This window comes from Diadema setosum, chromosome 3 (genome assembly GCF_964275005.1).
Source record: "Diadema setosum chromosome 3, eeDiaSeto1, whole genome shotgun sequence".
NCBI classification, from domain to species: Eukaryota; Metazoa; Echinodermata; class Echinoidea; order Diadematoida; family Diadematidae; genus Diadema; species Diadema setosum.
Genome location: NC_092687.1, coordinates 22,936,605 through 22,954,490, shown reverse-complemented (window position 1 = coordinate 22,954,490; position 17,886 = coordinate 22,936,605). Strand labels below are relative to the sequence as shown.

The 17,886-nt window shown below is 39.9% G+C and overlaps 2 protein-coding genes across 2 annotated transcripts in view; both read left to right on the top strand.

Moving 5' to 3' along the window:
• LOC140226284 (steroid 17-alpha-hydroxylase/17,20 lyase-like) overlaps positions 1-3,280 on the top strand; it is a 29,343-nt gene extending 26,063 nt beyond the window's left edge. The window contains exons 8-9 of the mRNA XM_072306782.1: positions 197-295; positions 2,541-3,280. Of these exons, the coding sequence (XP_072162883.1) occupies positions 197-295; positions 2,541-2,797 (356 nt within the window). The 3' untranslated portion in view covers positions 2,798-3,280. The remainder of the gene's footprint in view (positions 1-196; positions 296-2,540) is intronic.
• A 2,719-nt stretch (positions 3,281-5,999) lies between these two features.
• On the top strand, positions 6,000-17,330 carry LOC140226283 (steroid 17-alpha-hydroxylase/17,20 lyase-like). The gene is made up of 9 exons (XM_072306781.1): positions 6,000-6,189; positions 7,096-7,269; positions 7,772-7,865; positions 8,430-8,588; positions 9,175-9,386; positions 10,166-10,288; positions 14,775-15,014; positions 15,353-15,451; positions 16,042-17,330. The coding sequence occupies exons 1-9, from the start codon at positions 6,018-6,020 to the stop codon at positions 16,296-16,298; spliced, it is 1,530 nt and encodes a 509-aa protein (XP_072162882.1). The 5' UTR covers positions 6,000-6,017; the 3' UTR covers positions 16,299-17,330.
• The last annotated feature ends 556 nt before the right edge of the window (positions 17,331-17,886 follow it).

Below are 17,886 nucleotides of genomic sequence, written 5' to 3'. Positions count from 1 at the left end.
GCGACCATAAACTATTTTGTGAATGTATTTCTCCGGTTCATGTAAGTCGCTAGGACATCAGCGATAACGAAAGTCGTGTTAGTTTACTGAGGCAATAATGTGTGCTGCTCCCATCGGATATTTCTTGTGGCACAGCTTTGATTCACAGTGAATCACATTTATGATTGTAATAACACACTCCCCATTTCCCCTATAGGTGGCTACTCCATACCAAAAGGAACCACCGTCATGCTCAACATCCACTCCATGCACTTTGACCCCGACGAATGGAGTGATCCGGAATCGTTCAAGCCAGGTGAAAAGAACCTCCTAAAGGCCCGGTCACACCGCCCGAACTTTGTTGGAGCGTTCCTTGAACGGCAGGGAGAGGGGGCCGAATTTTGACAACGCTCGTCACCGCGCACAAAATGGAAAAAAAAATCGAAAACACGGGCGTTGCCTTAGCGGTGCACCGCTGAAGCCGGCGTTGCTTTAGCGTTGGTTTAACGGTAGCGAGCGGTAGCGAGCGTTGGTTTAGCGGTGACGCGAGCGTTGATAGAGCGGCGTTCTGCGCATGCGGGCGTTGGCTCTGCGGGGGTTTAAAGTTGGTTTAGCGGCATACCGCTTTTGACTACGGAGCTGAACGGATCGCTTTGATAGAAGTTCTGATAGATTTTTGATAGAAGTCGATAGTTGAAGTTCATCATGCCACGTGGACAAAAGAAGAGGAAGGCTGGAGAAGGAAAGGCAGCAGCCTCCAAGAAGATTCTGCTGCTGGACTAGTGCACCAATCATAGCAAGTCTCTCAGCATCCATGGTATTACAGTTTTACTGTAACTTTGAGCAAATTCGATGTAAATGAGGTCTGCACTCAACGGCAGTTCGATTACAAATAGGCTCCTGGTCCATTTCTCCCCGTATTTATAGCCAAATTGTGGTCCCGCTCCGACACCTCCATACCAACGCCAAACCAAAGTTCATCACCGCAATGGATCGCTGCTTCAACGCCCGACACCGTTCCAGCAATACCGTGTCCGCTCGTAAAACGCTTACAACCGCTCCACCAAAGTTTGTGCAATTAATCACCGCCCGGGCAAAGCTGGCGAAGCAGCGGTGGTCCAGCGTTCAAGATTTCTGCGTTGGCCTAGCGGACCCAAGCTTCCACGAACTTGCGTCTAGCGGTGCCAAACTTTGACTGGGCGTTATTGGAGCGGTGGTGAACTTTGCCGGAACGGAAAATTGTCCGCTCCTCACCGCTCGCAATATTTTGTGCAGCTCAAAACTTTCGGAGCGGTAGGAGGGACCATCAGCGGTGGCCGAGCGTATACGGCGTTGCCTTAACGGAGGCCAACTTCTGTTAAACGGTGGAGAACGGTTACGAGCGGTGATGAATCTTTTTCACCGCTCCAGGAACGCTCGAGCAAAGTTCTGGCGGTGTGACCGGGCCTTAAACACACACACACACACACAAACACAAACACACACAAACACACGCACACGAAGACACAAACATAACAACAACAAAGCATCGTTGACATACCAGCATGTAAATCTATCAAGGTGAAAAAAAAAAACAGATTATCTAGGTAAATCCCTGAGAGAATTGTATATCATTTGACGTCATTGAGTAGGACGATTAATGCAAATAAGCAAACATTGTTCGATTTTTGTTGTTGTTACACTTTTTAAAGTCTTGTCAGTGCAGGCAGTGATCTCATTGATGTTTCCCGAGGTGAAAAATAATCAAAGAAAAATCCGACATGTCAATTTAGCTTCCTACATTCTACCGCAAGAGAGAACATTACCAACAGAATTGGGATTACAAGTTTAGTCTGAAAGACATTATTTTTGTTATTTTTTTCATAATGAGTCTAAGCGCATTTATTTGATGAAACACTCTTTTGATTTCTCACGTGAAAAGAACACCCTATACAAAGAAATATGATTTTGATGAATTTGAACGAAAGATTCTTTCAGTTAAAGTATATCTGCTGTTAGAAATACCCCCGACAACAACACTTGAATTGTTCAAAAAATAGTACTACGGCTTATTCAGTAACGCGATGTTCACTTTAAGAAAATTTGTAGAGTCTGATGTCTTTTTTCCAAAGTTTCTTCTCTTTCGCAAAAGGAAAAAAATATTGATTTTAACATAATACTATCCTGTCAATGACTGCTTAGAGAATGTTATGTAAATTTAGTAATTATTCTTGTTTCGTAACAAAGAGTCATTATTTGGAACAATGTTTGAAACAATCCATTCAGTAATAAGATTTGCCAATTAAAAGCAATGTATAATGCGTTGATTTTTTTTTTTTTTTGGGGGGGGGGGAGGGGGGAGGGGGGACGGTAATACAGCCCGAATACAATAATTGTACATTGTACTTTGAGTTGATCATTCAGTAAATCGCGATAACTGTACGCCCTGGCATTTCTAGAGTAAGACAAGTGGGCAACAGACAGGACCAATTCCACTAATGTCATGATGTCATCATGATAATTATATTCCAATTTACGAACGAGCTACTTTCCATTCCTATCCAAATAATACTTGATTACAGAACACTTCCTAGATGATGGAGGAACCGTTCGTCAACACCCTCCCAGCTTCATGCCCTTCGGAGCAGGTCGCCGTAGCTGTCTCGGAGAGGCGGTTGCTAAGGCCGACCTCTTCCTCATCTTCTCCTGGTTCCTCCAGAACTATACCTTCGCCAAGGTACCGGGCAAAGAGAGCGAGAACCTCTGCAAAACCATTCCTAAAACAGTCGCTGGGCGTCTGCTGACACCATACCAAATTGTGATCAGCAAGAGGAAATAAACAGGCGAAGAACATTTTTGAAGACAAATGGTACATTGACAAATGCGATATGGTATCTTAAAGTTTTGTTTTATTTCTTGTCATTTTCAAATAATTCGATGGCAATGAAAGTATTATTTGTAAGGGGTTAAAGGAGTCCATATCTTATTTCTTCTTTTATTAGATACCACCATTGTTACTCATGTGTATATGATGCTTGATGAATTCAGTTTAATGTATTGAAGTTGTTATTTTGATGTGCTTTCACTTTAGAAATATGCGAATGCGTATTTGTTAACGAAATGAGAACGAATAAAGAATGTCAAAAGAAACTGCAACATTTCATGTTTCCGGTTTTCCGTGTAAGATGAACCTCAATGCTAAACTGATCATCGATATTGAACACTTCATTGCTGCAATGTTTGAGAATGAAATCATTGACAGGCTTTACAACATTAAAAAATCAAATGAAAAAATTGCAAACCGTCTTTTCTTGAAAAAAAAGAGAGAAACGGGAAAAGAAAAAGAAAGGAAAGACAGATAAGTAGAAAGGGAGTAAGGCGTAGAGAGAGTTTCAAACACGAGTTTCATTGCCGCAAGTAGGAAACATGACCATCATGACGATATTTGAGTATACATTGTACATGACAAAGAGAATAGCATTGCTTTCATGTTTGTTTTATTGTACACTTATGTTAAGGTGAATTATTGTTGATTACTTTGTCTTTTCCTTACTATTCTAGATGCAAAACAATTGAGTGGTGATTAATCAGTTTACTGTCAGAAAGGAAGCAATCATTAAAATGCAGAAAATCGCAGCTATACACATAATGTCATGTGATATGTGAAAAAAAAACGCCAATTTATGTTCTAGAATAGGTATTCGAGTAACAACGAATAAATTCGAATGACTGTAAGAAGACTGAAAAGAAACAGAAATGCGTGGGTGGGACGATGGTTCTTGGTGTTGAATACAGCTGCATAGTGATTGAGAAAAAAAAATGATTCAAAATGTTCAGTATGTAATAAGATGTTTAGTATGTACATGCAATAGGATGATGCCCCTCTAAGCGTCATCCGTCGCACGAGAGCGCCCTTCAAAACAACAGCGAGAAAGCAATAGGCCTACACATATCGATTTAATCTCTATAACACTGTCATAATGTAAGACATGTAACTTTGTGGTCAAACAACACGGCCGCCACCACAGCGACATAACAGTGTCAATCAAATCATGTATTAATAAAAGGCAAAGAATCATAAGATACCCTGCAGGCAAATGACACTCTAGGTATGGACAATTGTAAATTTTCGAGCCTATTAAGTAATGACGGCGTTACATGTAGAGATTGACAGTTGATCTTAACTGCAATAAGTGAGAAGACAATGCAATTTCACAATAGACGCAGAATTCATATAAATTTCCGTCACGTTACGTACGTCATAATTGCGAAAGGATGAAATCAGTAATGTAAGAATTCAATCATGATAATGTGTTAGTGTTAACTATGTCGTTTGACTTCTTATGTATGTTTCTTTCAGTAATAAAGATCATTAATTGTCCTTATTATTGTCAAAGTTGTGATGATGCTTGGATGAAACGGATGACATTGACTGATAATATTATCGAACTCTTTTTGTCTCACACATAGCTCGCAGCGACATACCATGTATAATTGAAAATGAACAGAGAAAATGAATTGAGTGGTTTGGCCTTTGTGGGAATGGCCAGGTTATCCGCCAGGTTTAGGTTATGGACCATAAAAAAGTGAGAGAAAACCCTATAAACACAAACCCGCAGTCGTGAGGGATTACTTACATTGACAGGTCTCGTGCACTTCAGTGAGACGTGCAATGTTCCTTCATGATGACTTGGAAAAAGTGCAACTTGTCATTGTTGCCTTTAGAGTTAATATGCTCAGTCATGCATGTCGTTTTCCAACATAATTAGGTATCAATGGAAAGAGAAAGAGTTCCCCCTCCTCTTAACCAACATTGCGCTCTCCGTATTTATGAAACAGTAGCCCTCTAAAGTTGGATTACTTTTTTTATTGATATATCACGCGGTATATTCAATTGTCATGAAATGAGTTTAGATCAGGACAAGTCAGTGTCCCGTGTACGTCTAGTAGGACGTAGGTGTGCGGTGACCCCGTGACCTAGGGACTCTGCCATGACCGTAAGAGTTGGGGGGGGGGGGGGGGGGGGGGCATGCGTCGAGTCGTACGTGGGTATACCCGAGCTCAGCTTTCCTCGGGTAGTTCGAGAAAATTTGTAAGGTACATTAATTGTATTGTATTGTACGTTGTGTGTATCGGTCGTTCGTGCCCTTCTCCTTCGCATGCACTTCGATTGTGATTGCGTGAATTAATGATGTCGACTCGGCGTGGTGATTATGGTGTTATGTGATTGCCGTGAGGCTGACTGAAATGTCCGCTACACCATGTCCCCCCCCCCTCCAAAAAAAAAAAGATAAAAAACATTAACTTGAGAAATCCAGTTACACCACACTACGTAATAAAATTGTACATACTTCTAGGGTAATCCTAAATGTATTATGACGCGACATATCACGCGACAATCAACAATATCAGATTGATCAGGGAGATGGAAGAGGTCTCTTCCACCTCCCTGCTTTGATGTGCACATGCAGTGTTGTCCTGTGTGTCAGCACCGCTCGGCCTACAATCCGACCCGACGCCGTGGTAAGCGACACTGGCCGCCATCGCACTGTGTGCAGTTACTCTCGGCTGCGCTTTGCTGATCTGAAAGATGTATATACACACAAATCACAACTGCGATATGTGGCCTGCACTATACCCATACAGTTCTACTTCTGCGCTCACACCCACAAACCTGATTCTTCATCGTGAAAAAGTTAATCATGTAATTCCCATCCAAGCGCCTCTCGGAGGGAATCGGATTGTCTGAGAAGGTCAGTTCGCCTTATGGTCCTGTTATATACATGTATTCTATTTCACTAAAATGGCTTGTACACATGCACTTGGCCTTACATTGTGATTATTTTGTTACCTTGCACATTATCCTTTACTCCCTGACTTAGGCTAATCGTCAGAGATAACTATTCATTAATATCAGTCCAGATGTTTACACAACGGTGTTTGAGTGCCTGAATTAACGTATTGATATGTCATCTCGCACACAAATAAAATTTCATCCTATCGACTGATATACTGCAGAGATCAGATCAGAGTGAAGTAGATCGGCTGCAGTCACCACCATGATCGACTTCCTAGGAACGCTGACGGAGTCCAGTCTCGGACAGGTCAATGGGTTGACCATCACAGCTACTCTTGGAGTCCTTCTGGTCTCCATGGCAATATGGAGCGTCAGCCGACCAAGCAGGTTCCCGCCAGGACCGCGGGGTCTTCCTATTTTGGGTAGTATCTATGGTGAGTTTGCATGTCGCCAATCCACGTTCTGTTGACTGTATAATCCTCGCTAATGGATAGTAATGTCAAAAGAGCGAATGATAAATGTTTCACCCCAGATTTCTATAAAATGGAGTAGGAGAGTTTTCGGATCAAAAGATTTTTTCCCCCAGCAACAATGTGTGCACTGTCAGAAAAGTAAATGAATCCCCTCCCTACAACTCACCCATTGGTTCATGCAGTGGCGACAATTTTACAACAATTACGTTTTTGTGTCAATATCGTATACAAGAGTATACAATCCCTCCATAAGAACCATAAAGTTATATTTGCCAAATTATTACAACAGTAATATTTTTTGTTTAGTTTGTTGCATTTTCATTTCATCGAAATCAAGAATAGATGCAGTGAACCTTTCTGTGCAGGTTTAATAGAGACTGGTCGTGAGGACATGATAGCGTGTCATAACCTCTTCTAATTTTCATACTGTGAGCCTGTGAGGTTGTGACTCGCCTCACATGCTCATTGGACATAAGAGATTATATCCAATTTTAATGGCACTTATGCCAGCCAGTCGGTATGATCATTCATTTTATTCTATGAACCTAAACTTCCGCTCTCTGCTGCTTCTATTGCTATAGAAATATGTGTTTTCTTCAAGCAGTCCCATTTTGTCTCTTCTCTCTGTCTCTCCCTCTCTCTCTCTCTCTCTCTCTCTCTTCTCTTTGTGTTTTCTTTTTAGTCCGGTGCTCGTGTTCTCGTCTTATATATATATATATATTTTTTTTTTTGCATAATACTGGATGTATATCTCTGTAACTGTCCATTGTTAATGACTGATATGATTATACCCAGGCGTCAGTGAAAGTGTCTCATTCACTGGGTTCAAGACATTTTAGTTTCTTCATCTCTTATATCATATTAAAGACATGACTGACAGCCCAGAGGTAGTGTTCGGTAAATGGGCCAAGAAGTACGGTGACATCTTTGGCCTCAAGATTGGACAGCGGTGGATGGTGATTTTAAATCGCAAAGACATCATAAAGGAAGCTTTGATAAAGCAGGGTGTGGAGTTTGCCGGACGCCCCGATTTCTACTCGGGTAAGAATCAGTTGCTGTTTGCTGAAAAATCTTAGAAATGCCAGACGTTGACAATGGGTTAGCTGAGTGTGCAGCACCATACTGCCAAATTAGATTGTCACATAATCTATTTTGACCTTTAAAAAAAAATAATCGTTAGTCTGATCATTGTAGCCATATCATGATTTTTTTTTACGTAAAACTTGTGTCATCCTCGCCTTTCTTGTAATCAAATTTTGTTCCTGCTTCCATTTTTCACAATGTTATTATAGAGAAAGCACAAGTTGTTGATGACTATACAAGACGTATTGGTATTGATTTGTCTCTGACAGTCTGAGTATATTATACAATGGATTATACAATGTGAAGTGGAACATTACATGATGTACACTCACCTTGCTCACAGTTCGGATTATATCAAAGATCATGGTAGGTGAGGAAGAAAGTGAAGGAAGTTTATAATTAGCCATCGTTCATTAACCATTATCATTAACTATTACTTTCTGTTATGATTTTATTGCAGCCGAGCTATTCACGGATGGGTTTAAGGACATCGCCTTCAGAACTTACTCTGAGACATGGAAGCTTCACAGGAAACTAGGACACACGGCACTCAGGTATGTAAGACGACTTTCCGTTTAATAGTACTTTATCTAGACTGAAAAGTACTTTGACATAGTTTAGTTGAACCTTTTTTTTTTTCTTTAAAATCCAAAAATCTTCTTTATTTTGCTAGTTACGCAACACACAACAAATCTAACCCAGCGTGTAACGTCACTTTTCAATAAAATCTTTTTGAGCAAAATAATTCGGCAGGGTTTTTTTTTTTTACATTTGCTGACTAACTTCTGCGTGAAAATGGTGATGGTTATGATTTTGTGTTGAGTCATGCGCGAGTGAGCACCCGTTAAAGACAACATGGTCACTCTTCATGAGTATATTTTACATCAAATCATTACACTCCTGTCATAACGTGTACAGTTTACTAGTTTACTGTAGTGTACTGTGTAGTGTGTTTGCATTTCTATTTTATTTGTAAATGTCTACACTACTACCGTTATCACTAATACTATTGTTATTGGTGATAGTAGTCTACCAACATCATGATTACGTTATTACTCTTCCCAGTGTCGCCAGTTGTCAATATGTATTCTGTTCATTTTTTCTGTTCTATTTTCAAGGCATTTCGCAACCGGAAAACCTCTGCAAAAGCTGATCTCCAGCGTGTACCCGAAGGTGGAGAAGGAGCTAGCCGAGAATGACGGGAAACCGATCGACCCTCGACTCCTCCTTACCCTGATCATGTACAATGTCCTCTCACAGATGTGCTATGGAAAGAGGTACACATTGTATTACACACGGCATAAGCACCGGGTGATCTCATGAAAACATACACAATGAGCTCATAAACGCACGCCATTGATGTGTGTTGATATGTATATGATTTGATATATTTTGCCATGCATATACACAGTGATTGCAGATTTGAGATAATGCTCCATAAATAGAGGAACATGCGGACAGGAAAAAGATACACAAAGTGAGATTCTTCTCTTTTATTATGTAAGCGTTAACCCTCTATAGACATTTCCGGAGGAAAAAAATAAAGACAGAGAAAATCTTTCTGTCTTAATCTATCCTGTTCGAGCAAGATATGAATCCCATAATCTGTACTATACGGGTCTAGGTCAATTACCCCCCGGACAATTACCCCGGACCCTTCCCCTGACCCTAACCCTATCCTAATCCTGAACCTAATCCTAACCCTAACCCAAACTCTAACTCTAAATCCTAACCCTAACCCTAATCTTTACTATAACCTCTTTACTAACCAGTACTAACCTCTATCTATACGTCGTCGATGTTTTTACTTTTTGACAGCACTAAACAGTTTTATGGTTCTCTACTCATACTCTCCATCATCAGCTACGCTCTTCATGATCCTAACGTGAAGGAATGGATGCAGTTGAATGACGAGGCCAATTCCAAATTGGGTCTCGGTCTCGCAGCCGACGTCTTCTCTTGGGCCAAATACGTCCCTACAAGTGGGCCCCGTATGATCAAAGATATCACCGCTAAGATGCAGAATTTCATTAAATCTGAATTGGCGCAACACAGACAGAAAACTTACGACCCTGGTAAGCTATCATCATACAGGCGATTGTTACTATTGCACAAAAGCACAGAGCAGAAATAGAACACAGTCCTCCGTTTTATTTCGTCATACGAACTAAGTACGTATAAGGAGATCTATAGGGAATGGGAGATAACGGAAATATCGCGTCCAATTTCGGACAACCCCAAGTTTCAAGTGCTGTCACTTCGGCTTCGTTCTACATGTACCATAAACGCATTATCACGACCTATCCCTTTTGCCAATCCCGTCCTCTTGTCTGCTTGTGTTGTTTCACGTCCATCCCGTTACGGTTTTGTCCACGGTTGCCTGAAATGTGAATGCTGTGTACTTCCATCGCTGGATAAGGAGAATGCAATGTAGGCCCTACTACAATTCGTGATATCACAGTAGGTTAACCTGGCAATAATACTTCTATAAGAGAATCCCACTATTATCAATTTCATGTTTTCAGCATAACAAAAGAACATCTGTCTTATTTCTATCACGTGGAAGGGAAAATAATTTTTGTCTGAACATAATTATGTCAGTAACGCAATGAAAGAAATGTGCAAATTACATTAAATTGTATTTTTGTGGAATTCAGATGTAATTGCAGTTCACTCAATACCTGTCGAAGGTATTCGGTCATTTCACATGTGCTAACTTATGTTTTGGTTGATCTACTTTCAAAATCGAGAAATCAAGAACGTCGTTATTGCTGTGTTCGAGACTGAGCACATTCATTACAAATTGACATGATGAATAAAGTAATACTTTTTTCCGTCGGTGTCCGTTTTCCAGACAACATCAGCGATTTCTACAGCATGTTACTGAAGGCCCAAGAAGACGCAAAGCGAGAAGGGGAAAACGTGGACAAACTGACCGATGACCACATTCTACAGACTCTAATGGACATCTTCAACGGTAAAGAAATCAGACAGTTTATGATCTCGTTTGATATTGTCATCGCTTTAAAAGTATTTACTCTTTCACTTTTTTTAATCCTACGAAAAATTACAAACATGTAGTAACCTCCATCAACTATTGACTCATATAAATGTGTTTCGTGTTATTTCAGTGATTGAATTTGATAATCAGTTTGACCTGCTGCATGTTACAATTCTTTTGAAGTTTTCTTTTTAATACCTTATGCACATATCAAAATGGATGAACATTTACTATGAAACAAATCATTACATGTACCGAAGAAATTTCTAGTTTTTTACTTTTCTATAACCATCATTGAAAGCGACAGTTTTCCCTCTGGTCGTTAGATGTGATTCATATTCACTCATTTTCATCTCATTTGTTCTGGTTCACTTTTTTTTACTCACTTGTATCTCGTTTGTTCTGGTTTTATATCCACCTTCCATTGAAATACTAGCATTTTGTTCAAAATTCTGTCCTGAAATACTCACTTACTGCCCGGTATGTCTCTATTGGCATTAAGACCAGCAACGAACATCCTCCACTTCTGACGGTCCTGGACGAGTTTCTTGATAGATTCCCATGTATGTTTTAGGGCCTTTAATTCTCACTCCACTGTTCTTCTCCAGGTGGTCTTGGGACGTCCCCGCTTTCTCTTTCCTTCAGGTGTCCAAGTGAAGTGCTACACGAGTGATATTTTGAGCATCGATCCTGAGTACATGCCCAATCCATTTCCATCTTCGTCTCAGAACAATAGTACTCATGTCTTCTTGATTACATTTGGAGAGTAATAATAATAATAATAATAATAATAATAATAATAATAATAATACATGCTGCTTATATAGCGTATGTTACACTGAAGTCTCTATGCAGTTTACAACAATTCCTATGATAACAATACAATGAGTAAAAGTAATTCTTCATTAGATATCCTGTTAGGCCAGAAAATTCGAAGGATCCTTCTGAGGCTTCGTGTATGGAAGACTGACAGTTTGGTTGTTGTTTTTTTTAATTCATGTTCCATATTCCACATTTGATACAAGTTTTATATTCCATTTGATTTCAGAAAAATAAGTGTTTAACACAACAGTCAATTTGAAACAAAATTGCACGAATATGTAAGGACATATAAGTGAAGTGTGATATGAGGAACCTACTAAAAAGCAAGGCTGGTAGGATGTAGATTCCAAAGATATAATAGGCTTTTAGTGCAATATGTCAGTGTCAAAAATGACGAAACATGCAAGAATACAAGATGTCGAGAATGTAATAAAGTTTACGAAATATATAAGGTATTGTATGATGTTTATGATTAAACTTGAGGTATCAATGCTAAGTAAAGGAACAAATTCATCAAACAAATGAAGTCTAAATCTGTCATTCTCCAGCAGTCTGATCCATACGACAAAGTGGAGAGGATACAGCTTTGGTATCTAAACCTAAACTTTGTTCTTGTGCTATACTGTTTTGTCCTCCGTATTTTGTTCAACATTCTGAAGGCTGTACTGGCTGGGAATTTCCTCCATCACATCTCACAATGCTACCAACGTATGGTTTCTTCTGTAGATAGGATTTTTCCCCGTTTTCACTTGTATTGGTGTGTCATTACTTCTGTTTCACTTTCGTTCATCTTTAGGCCAACTTGCTGTGCAAACTCACTCAGGCGTGATGTCTTAGCTTGCATGTTGGTGTGTGTGTGAGAAAGTATAGACGATCATCAGCGAAATCAAGGTCTTCTAAGGTTGAGAAAATGGACCATCTGATGCCTCTAGAGTGCTCTTCAGTTCTTGGTTTCATTACCGAGTCAAAGGCAATTATGAAGAGATGTGCAGACATGACACGTCCTGACACGCCCTGCCTTCCTCCAGACTTCATTTCAAACTTTATACCCCTGTCTCCTACACAGCATGAAAAATAAAAATAAACATGATTACAACCATTTTCTGTGTTTTTTCATATATGCGCAGAATTTGCCACAAGCTCTCTCTCTCTCTCTCTCTCTCTCTCTGTGGATGCTATCAAAGCCTTCTCCATATCGACGAAATTAACGTAGATGTGTCTTTGCCATTCTGTGCATTGTTCGGTGATAAGTACGCAGTACAAAAAAAAAATGGTCAATGTACCCCCTTCCTCTGCGGAACCCTGCTGTCTGTTCCTTTCTAAGCTCTTGGTCAACTGCATCTGTCAAATATTTTACGATGATCTTTGAGAATGTCTTGTTAAGACATCAATAAAAGAGTAAATTTACGCCAGTTATTACAATTCCTCAGGTTTCCTTTCTTTGGAATTTTGACAATTACACCTTCGGACCAATCGTGCGGAATTTGTTTCATTTCCCACATAGCTGTAAAGAGTGGTCCAAGATATCCAGCTGCAATATCTGGCTCTTTAAGCAGTTCTGCACTGAGGTTGTCCTGTTGACTTAATGACAGAGATGATTTCATCTTTATATGGGGTGGGGGTCAGTGCTTATGTCGATGTCCTGTTCTGTTTCTTTATTGTCTGCCTCTAGAAATGGCGGTGGTCTATTCAGCATTTCACTGAAATGTTCTGTTTCTGTAGTAATTCTCAGGCCTTGTTTGTTAAGAACTGGTGTATCTGCCGTTCACTTGCACTTTCCACTGTTATTTTGGTAAGTTTGTACCCTGCTACCCTTTCTTCGTTGCATCTTCTGCTTGGGATCCTAGATCGTCTAGGGGGCCCTGTGGCATAGTGGATAAGACTCCCGACTCCCGATCGCAGGACCCGAGTTCGAATCCCGCCCAGTGCTTACGTCCTTGGACAAGATGTTTTTACCCACTGTGTCCCTCTCGACCCAGGTGTATAAATGGGTACCTGGCAACGCTAGGGTAATAATAATAGCAGGGCCCTCTGGTAGAGCAGTGGCAACACTGAAGAGGCTACCCTGGGTAAATAAGACCTTATTATTATTATTATTATTATTATTATTATTATTATTATTATTATTATATAAGTATCGATCCTTTTATCTGATCTCGCCTTTTCCTTTACTCTTTTAGTCATTTCCTGATACTTGCAATATTGTATTCCTTTGTTTAACCGTTCTGACTTTGCATTGATAACAAGCTTCTTTATTTCCTTTCGTATCTTTATGGTGTTCATGTATTTGCTGATATCCATTCTTGCCTCATATGCTGATATCCATTCTTGCCTCTCCTTTTCTTTGTAACCTAGGCACTCTTCGCTTATCTGAACGAATGTTATCTTGGTTTTCTCCCACATATTATCAATTTTTAGGTTACAGTGTCATCAACGTCTGCCAAAGCCTGGAATCTGTTCTTCAGTTCCAGAACGAAGGAAGTTCTGGTCTTGGGATCTTTCCGTTCCTGAACATCATACTGTCCCCTCCCTGTTTTCTTGATACCTGTTTTTCTCGGTTTTACTCTTTATAGTGATTCTACCATTAGATAGTGGCCACTGCTGGCATTGGCCTCTCTCCCGACTTTGACATCGAGAGTGAGTGTCTCCAGGTGTCATTTATCATTAAGTGGTCGACTTGATTCTTGTCTCTGCTGTTTGGTGAAATTCAAGTCAGTTTATGAATGTTCTTGTGTGGGGAAAAGTGTCTCTTCTATTACCAAATCGTTTGTTTCACAAAGGTCAATCCGCCTTTCACCACTGTCATTCATATTTCCACAGCCATGCCTCCCCAGAACTCTTTCAAAGCTGGTGTTGTCGTTACCTTCTTTTACATCCAAATCCCCTATGACAATTTTCATGTCATGTCCTGGAATATTGTCGAACTCAACTTGAAACTGCTAATAAAAATCATCTTTAGCGAATTCGTCACTTTCTCTGGTTGAAGCATAGCATTGGAGAATTGAGGTATTGATTTGCTTTCCCTTCAGTCCAGTTTTGATCAGCCTACTGTTTACAGGTTTCCATTTCAGTAGACTTTTTCGATTCCTTTCCTCAATATAAATAAAATTCCTTCACGATGTTGACTGTCATCTCTCCCAGAGTACAGGACAGTCTCTCCACTGCTGGTGGTAATCTTACCAGATCCTATCCATCTGCAGTCACTAATGCCAAGCGTATCTATCTGATAATTCCTCATTTTGTTGTCACTTGTGCCAGCTCTCCCGGTTCATACAGTGTCTTTACATTTCAATAGCCTATCTTAGTACTATGTCCGGTGTTTAGAACTTGCGTTTTCCTGTCTGTGACTTCCTTGCGGCTTTCACCACTGCAATTGATGAAACTGGAAGCCCATCACGGCTGAGGTTCCTGGGTTTTGGTTCTCGGTTTTTCCGTAACATTTTCGTTTTCTTTTTTTTTTTTTTTTAAAAGACAGGGTTATTAGGCCTGTGCCTAACCCCAAATCTGGAGGACCAGTGGCTCGATTACATTACTTGTTGTCTCGTCTCTACTCAGCAAGACATTTTAGTCACTCACTCTGTCTCTCTCTGTCTCTCTCTGTCTCTCTCTCTCTCTCTCTCTCTCTCGCATATGCTACCAGCTGGAACACAGACTACCATTGACACATTGTACTGGGCATTCGCCTTAATGTCCGAGAACCTTGTGGTTCAGAAGAAGGCCCAGGCGGAGATAGACGCCGTGGTCGGCCGTGATCGAGTGCCAACCATCGAGGACCGCGGGACGCTGCCGTACACCGAGGCCAATTTGTATGAGGTGATGAGGTACAGCACGATCAGTCCTTTAGGTCTGCCACATTCGACCATGTGCGATACCAAGATACGTGAGTATCGATCGATAGGCACGTCAAATACGTCAGTTGATGCATCAGTCACACAATTTCTAAATTAATCTTCTCAGCGGCAAACCAAAGAAAATAGAAATAACGATTTTTTTTTTTCAATTTAACTTATTCTGTGATTTAGAGTAATGAACTTCCAGAAAATCTCTTAAATAGATACATTCAAATTTCGGAATTTCATTACGGAAATGTAACGATCGTGTCCTATAAAAGTAAAACTTGATTGTTAAACAATATTAAATTGTATATTTGAAATAGTCGCAGTCACCTCTTTATGGACGTAAGGACAATGATGGGTTCTCATTGATTACTTGAAATAGGTGACTACATCATCCCTAAAGGAGCGGCGGTGGGCATCAACATTCATTCAATGCACTTTGACCCCCAGGAATGGGATGACCCAGACTCCTTCAAGCCAGGTAGGCGATCCTAGGACCTATGGTATCCAAGACATTTATGAGCCTACAGATTCTGCACGGAAATTAGGGAAATATCTCAATCAGAAAAATAAAGTAGAATCTGATAAAGACCAATATGTGCTGGCTCACGATTAATATTTGTTTCTAATTATCTCTAATACAGTATAGTGGGATGCGCCTATTGAGTTATGCCGCGATATACATTGTACCTACGAGTCTGAGAGTATTAACGGTACCAAAGTAGGCGTTATTACATTCGAAACAGTGTGATTAAAATAGGAAGTGACAAAAACGCTTGTATTTGACGTAGCATACGGGAGAGAGAATAGCACCAACCCGGGCACCAACTAAAGGCCTAGGAGAAAGTCTGGCCGTGTCCTGGCACGTCACGTCATGTCACACTGACTGATATGTCTTGTCACGTCATGGCACTGTGTCACTTGGCGCTTCTCATCGGTATGGGGTCTACTTTCAGAATTCGTAGGAACATCCTTACTGACTTTGATGTATTGAAGCATTCATTTACTTCAAAAACCATCATTATTTTCCGGCCAATAGATATTTTATTGTGATCTTCTACTCGCTCCCAGAACACTTTCTAGATGATGGAGGAACGGTCCGCCAGCACCCTCCCAGCTTCATGCCCTTCGGAGCGGGTCGCCGTAGCTGTCTCGGAGAGGCGGTTGCTAAGGCCGACCTCTTCCTCATCTTCTCCTGGTTCCTCCAGAACTACACCTTCTCCAAGGTACCAGGCAAGGAGAGTGAGAGCCTGATCAACCTCATCCCGAAGACGATCGCCGGGCGTCTACTGAAACCATACGAAATCGTAATTAGTGAGAGGAAATAACACGAGATGGAAGTGTGCCTAACCTCAAGTTGCAGCACATTGCCACTATGATTTGACGTTGTAGATTTTTGTGCATATATTTTTGGGTCATTTGAAGAGTCGTTATTGAACTTCTTGAAGATTAATCCACAAGGGCACATTCGTCACCGATATCGAATACTTCACTGCTTGGCAACTGAAAGAGAATACAATGAAACACCATAGCGCTTGATATAGATGGAATCTGCAACCTGACTTTCTTGACATGGAAACAGAGAGGTGAGAAAGAAATGAAGATAGAGAAAGAAGAAGAAGATAATAAAATTTGATGGGTTTAGAAACACCACGAAGAGAAGGAGAGAGGGAGAGATAGAGGGATTACAGAAGTGGTTCGCTCCGATGGTAAACTTTCCGTTACCGATTCCTATATATAGCTTGGCAATTGCACCATAAAGGAGTATCAAACCATACTTTTCATGCCTTTGGCAAACATTACGCATTACGATTTATAGGAACAAGTAGACCTACAGCATTATGATAAAGATATGGGTTGTATGTTTATTCAATGCTTATCATTGATTTAAAATATGTCGTTACTGTTCTATTTCATAATGTATGCTTAGTATTGGAGAGAGGCTCATTCTATAAATAAGACACGAATTTGATCATCACAATTCTTTCACAAACATTTTGAGCATTTATTGATTTTCTGTGTTTTGATAAAAGTTTGTGTGAAATATGTGTGAAAAGTCAATAAACTTATTCATATTGAGGAAAACTGTACAAGAAAAAAAAATCTGTATTTCATGTTGACCCTTGCAATCTCAAAGCATAGGATGTATTGCGCTTCGAGAAGATCTATCATTGAATACAAATAAAACAAATTGGAAGTGTAATCAAGTAGTATAGTGTATCTAAGTTTTAGTTGTACAAGAGGGTGAAGTTAGTTTTGTGACATTTGTGTACTCTTGATGTTGATGTACTTTAATATGAGTGATGTGAAAAATAAATTCTATCTCATGTTGTATTGATGTGAGACATATGACTTTAGTACCAGCGAAGTCCTGGGCTGCGAACAGTGACATATTAGTCGCATATGAACCACGTGGCTGAATCATAATACACAGTGCAAGCACAATACACTGTGTACATGGAAGAAAGAGGTGTAAGGTCATTGATGTGTCAAGCGTGCCAGAGTTATAAGATAGGCGTTAGTGTCATCTGAGTGGTTTGAATCAAATAGAAGTTTGAATTCTTGTGTGTGTGTGTGTGTGTGTGTTTCAACTTATGAAGACGATTATTTGTCATTAGTAGTATGATTATTAATCATTTTGGTCGTACTAAAGTGACCGAAGTTAACGATAAAGAAAAATTATTTCTCTAACTTAGAAAAAAAAAAAACATTGAAAAAACGATATCACGAAGAACAGCCGAGAGTCTACGCACATATACATAATCCGGCTATACAAAAAAAAAAAAAAAAAAAAAAAAAAAAAAAAAAAAAAAATTAAATAGCACAGAAATGAATACCCACACAACCATCAAAAGAAAAACGCACTTGAGCGAATGAAGCATTAATTGCCTTATATCATTAGAAATTAAATAATGA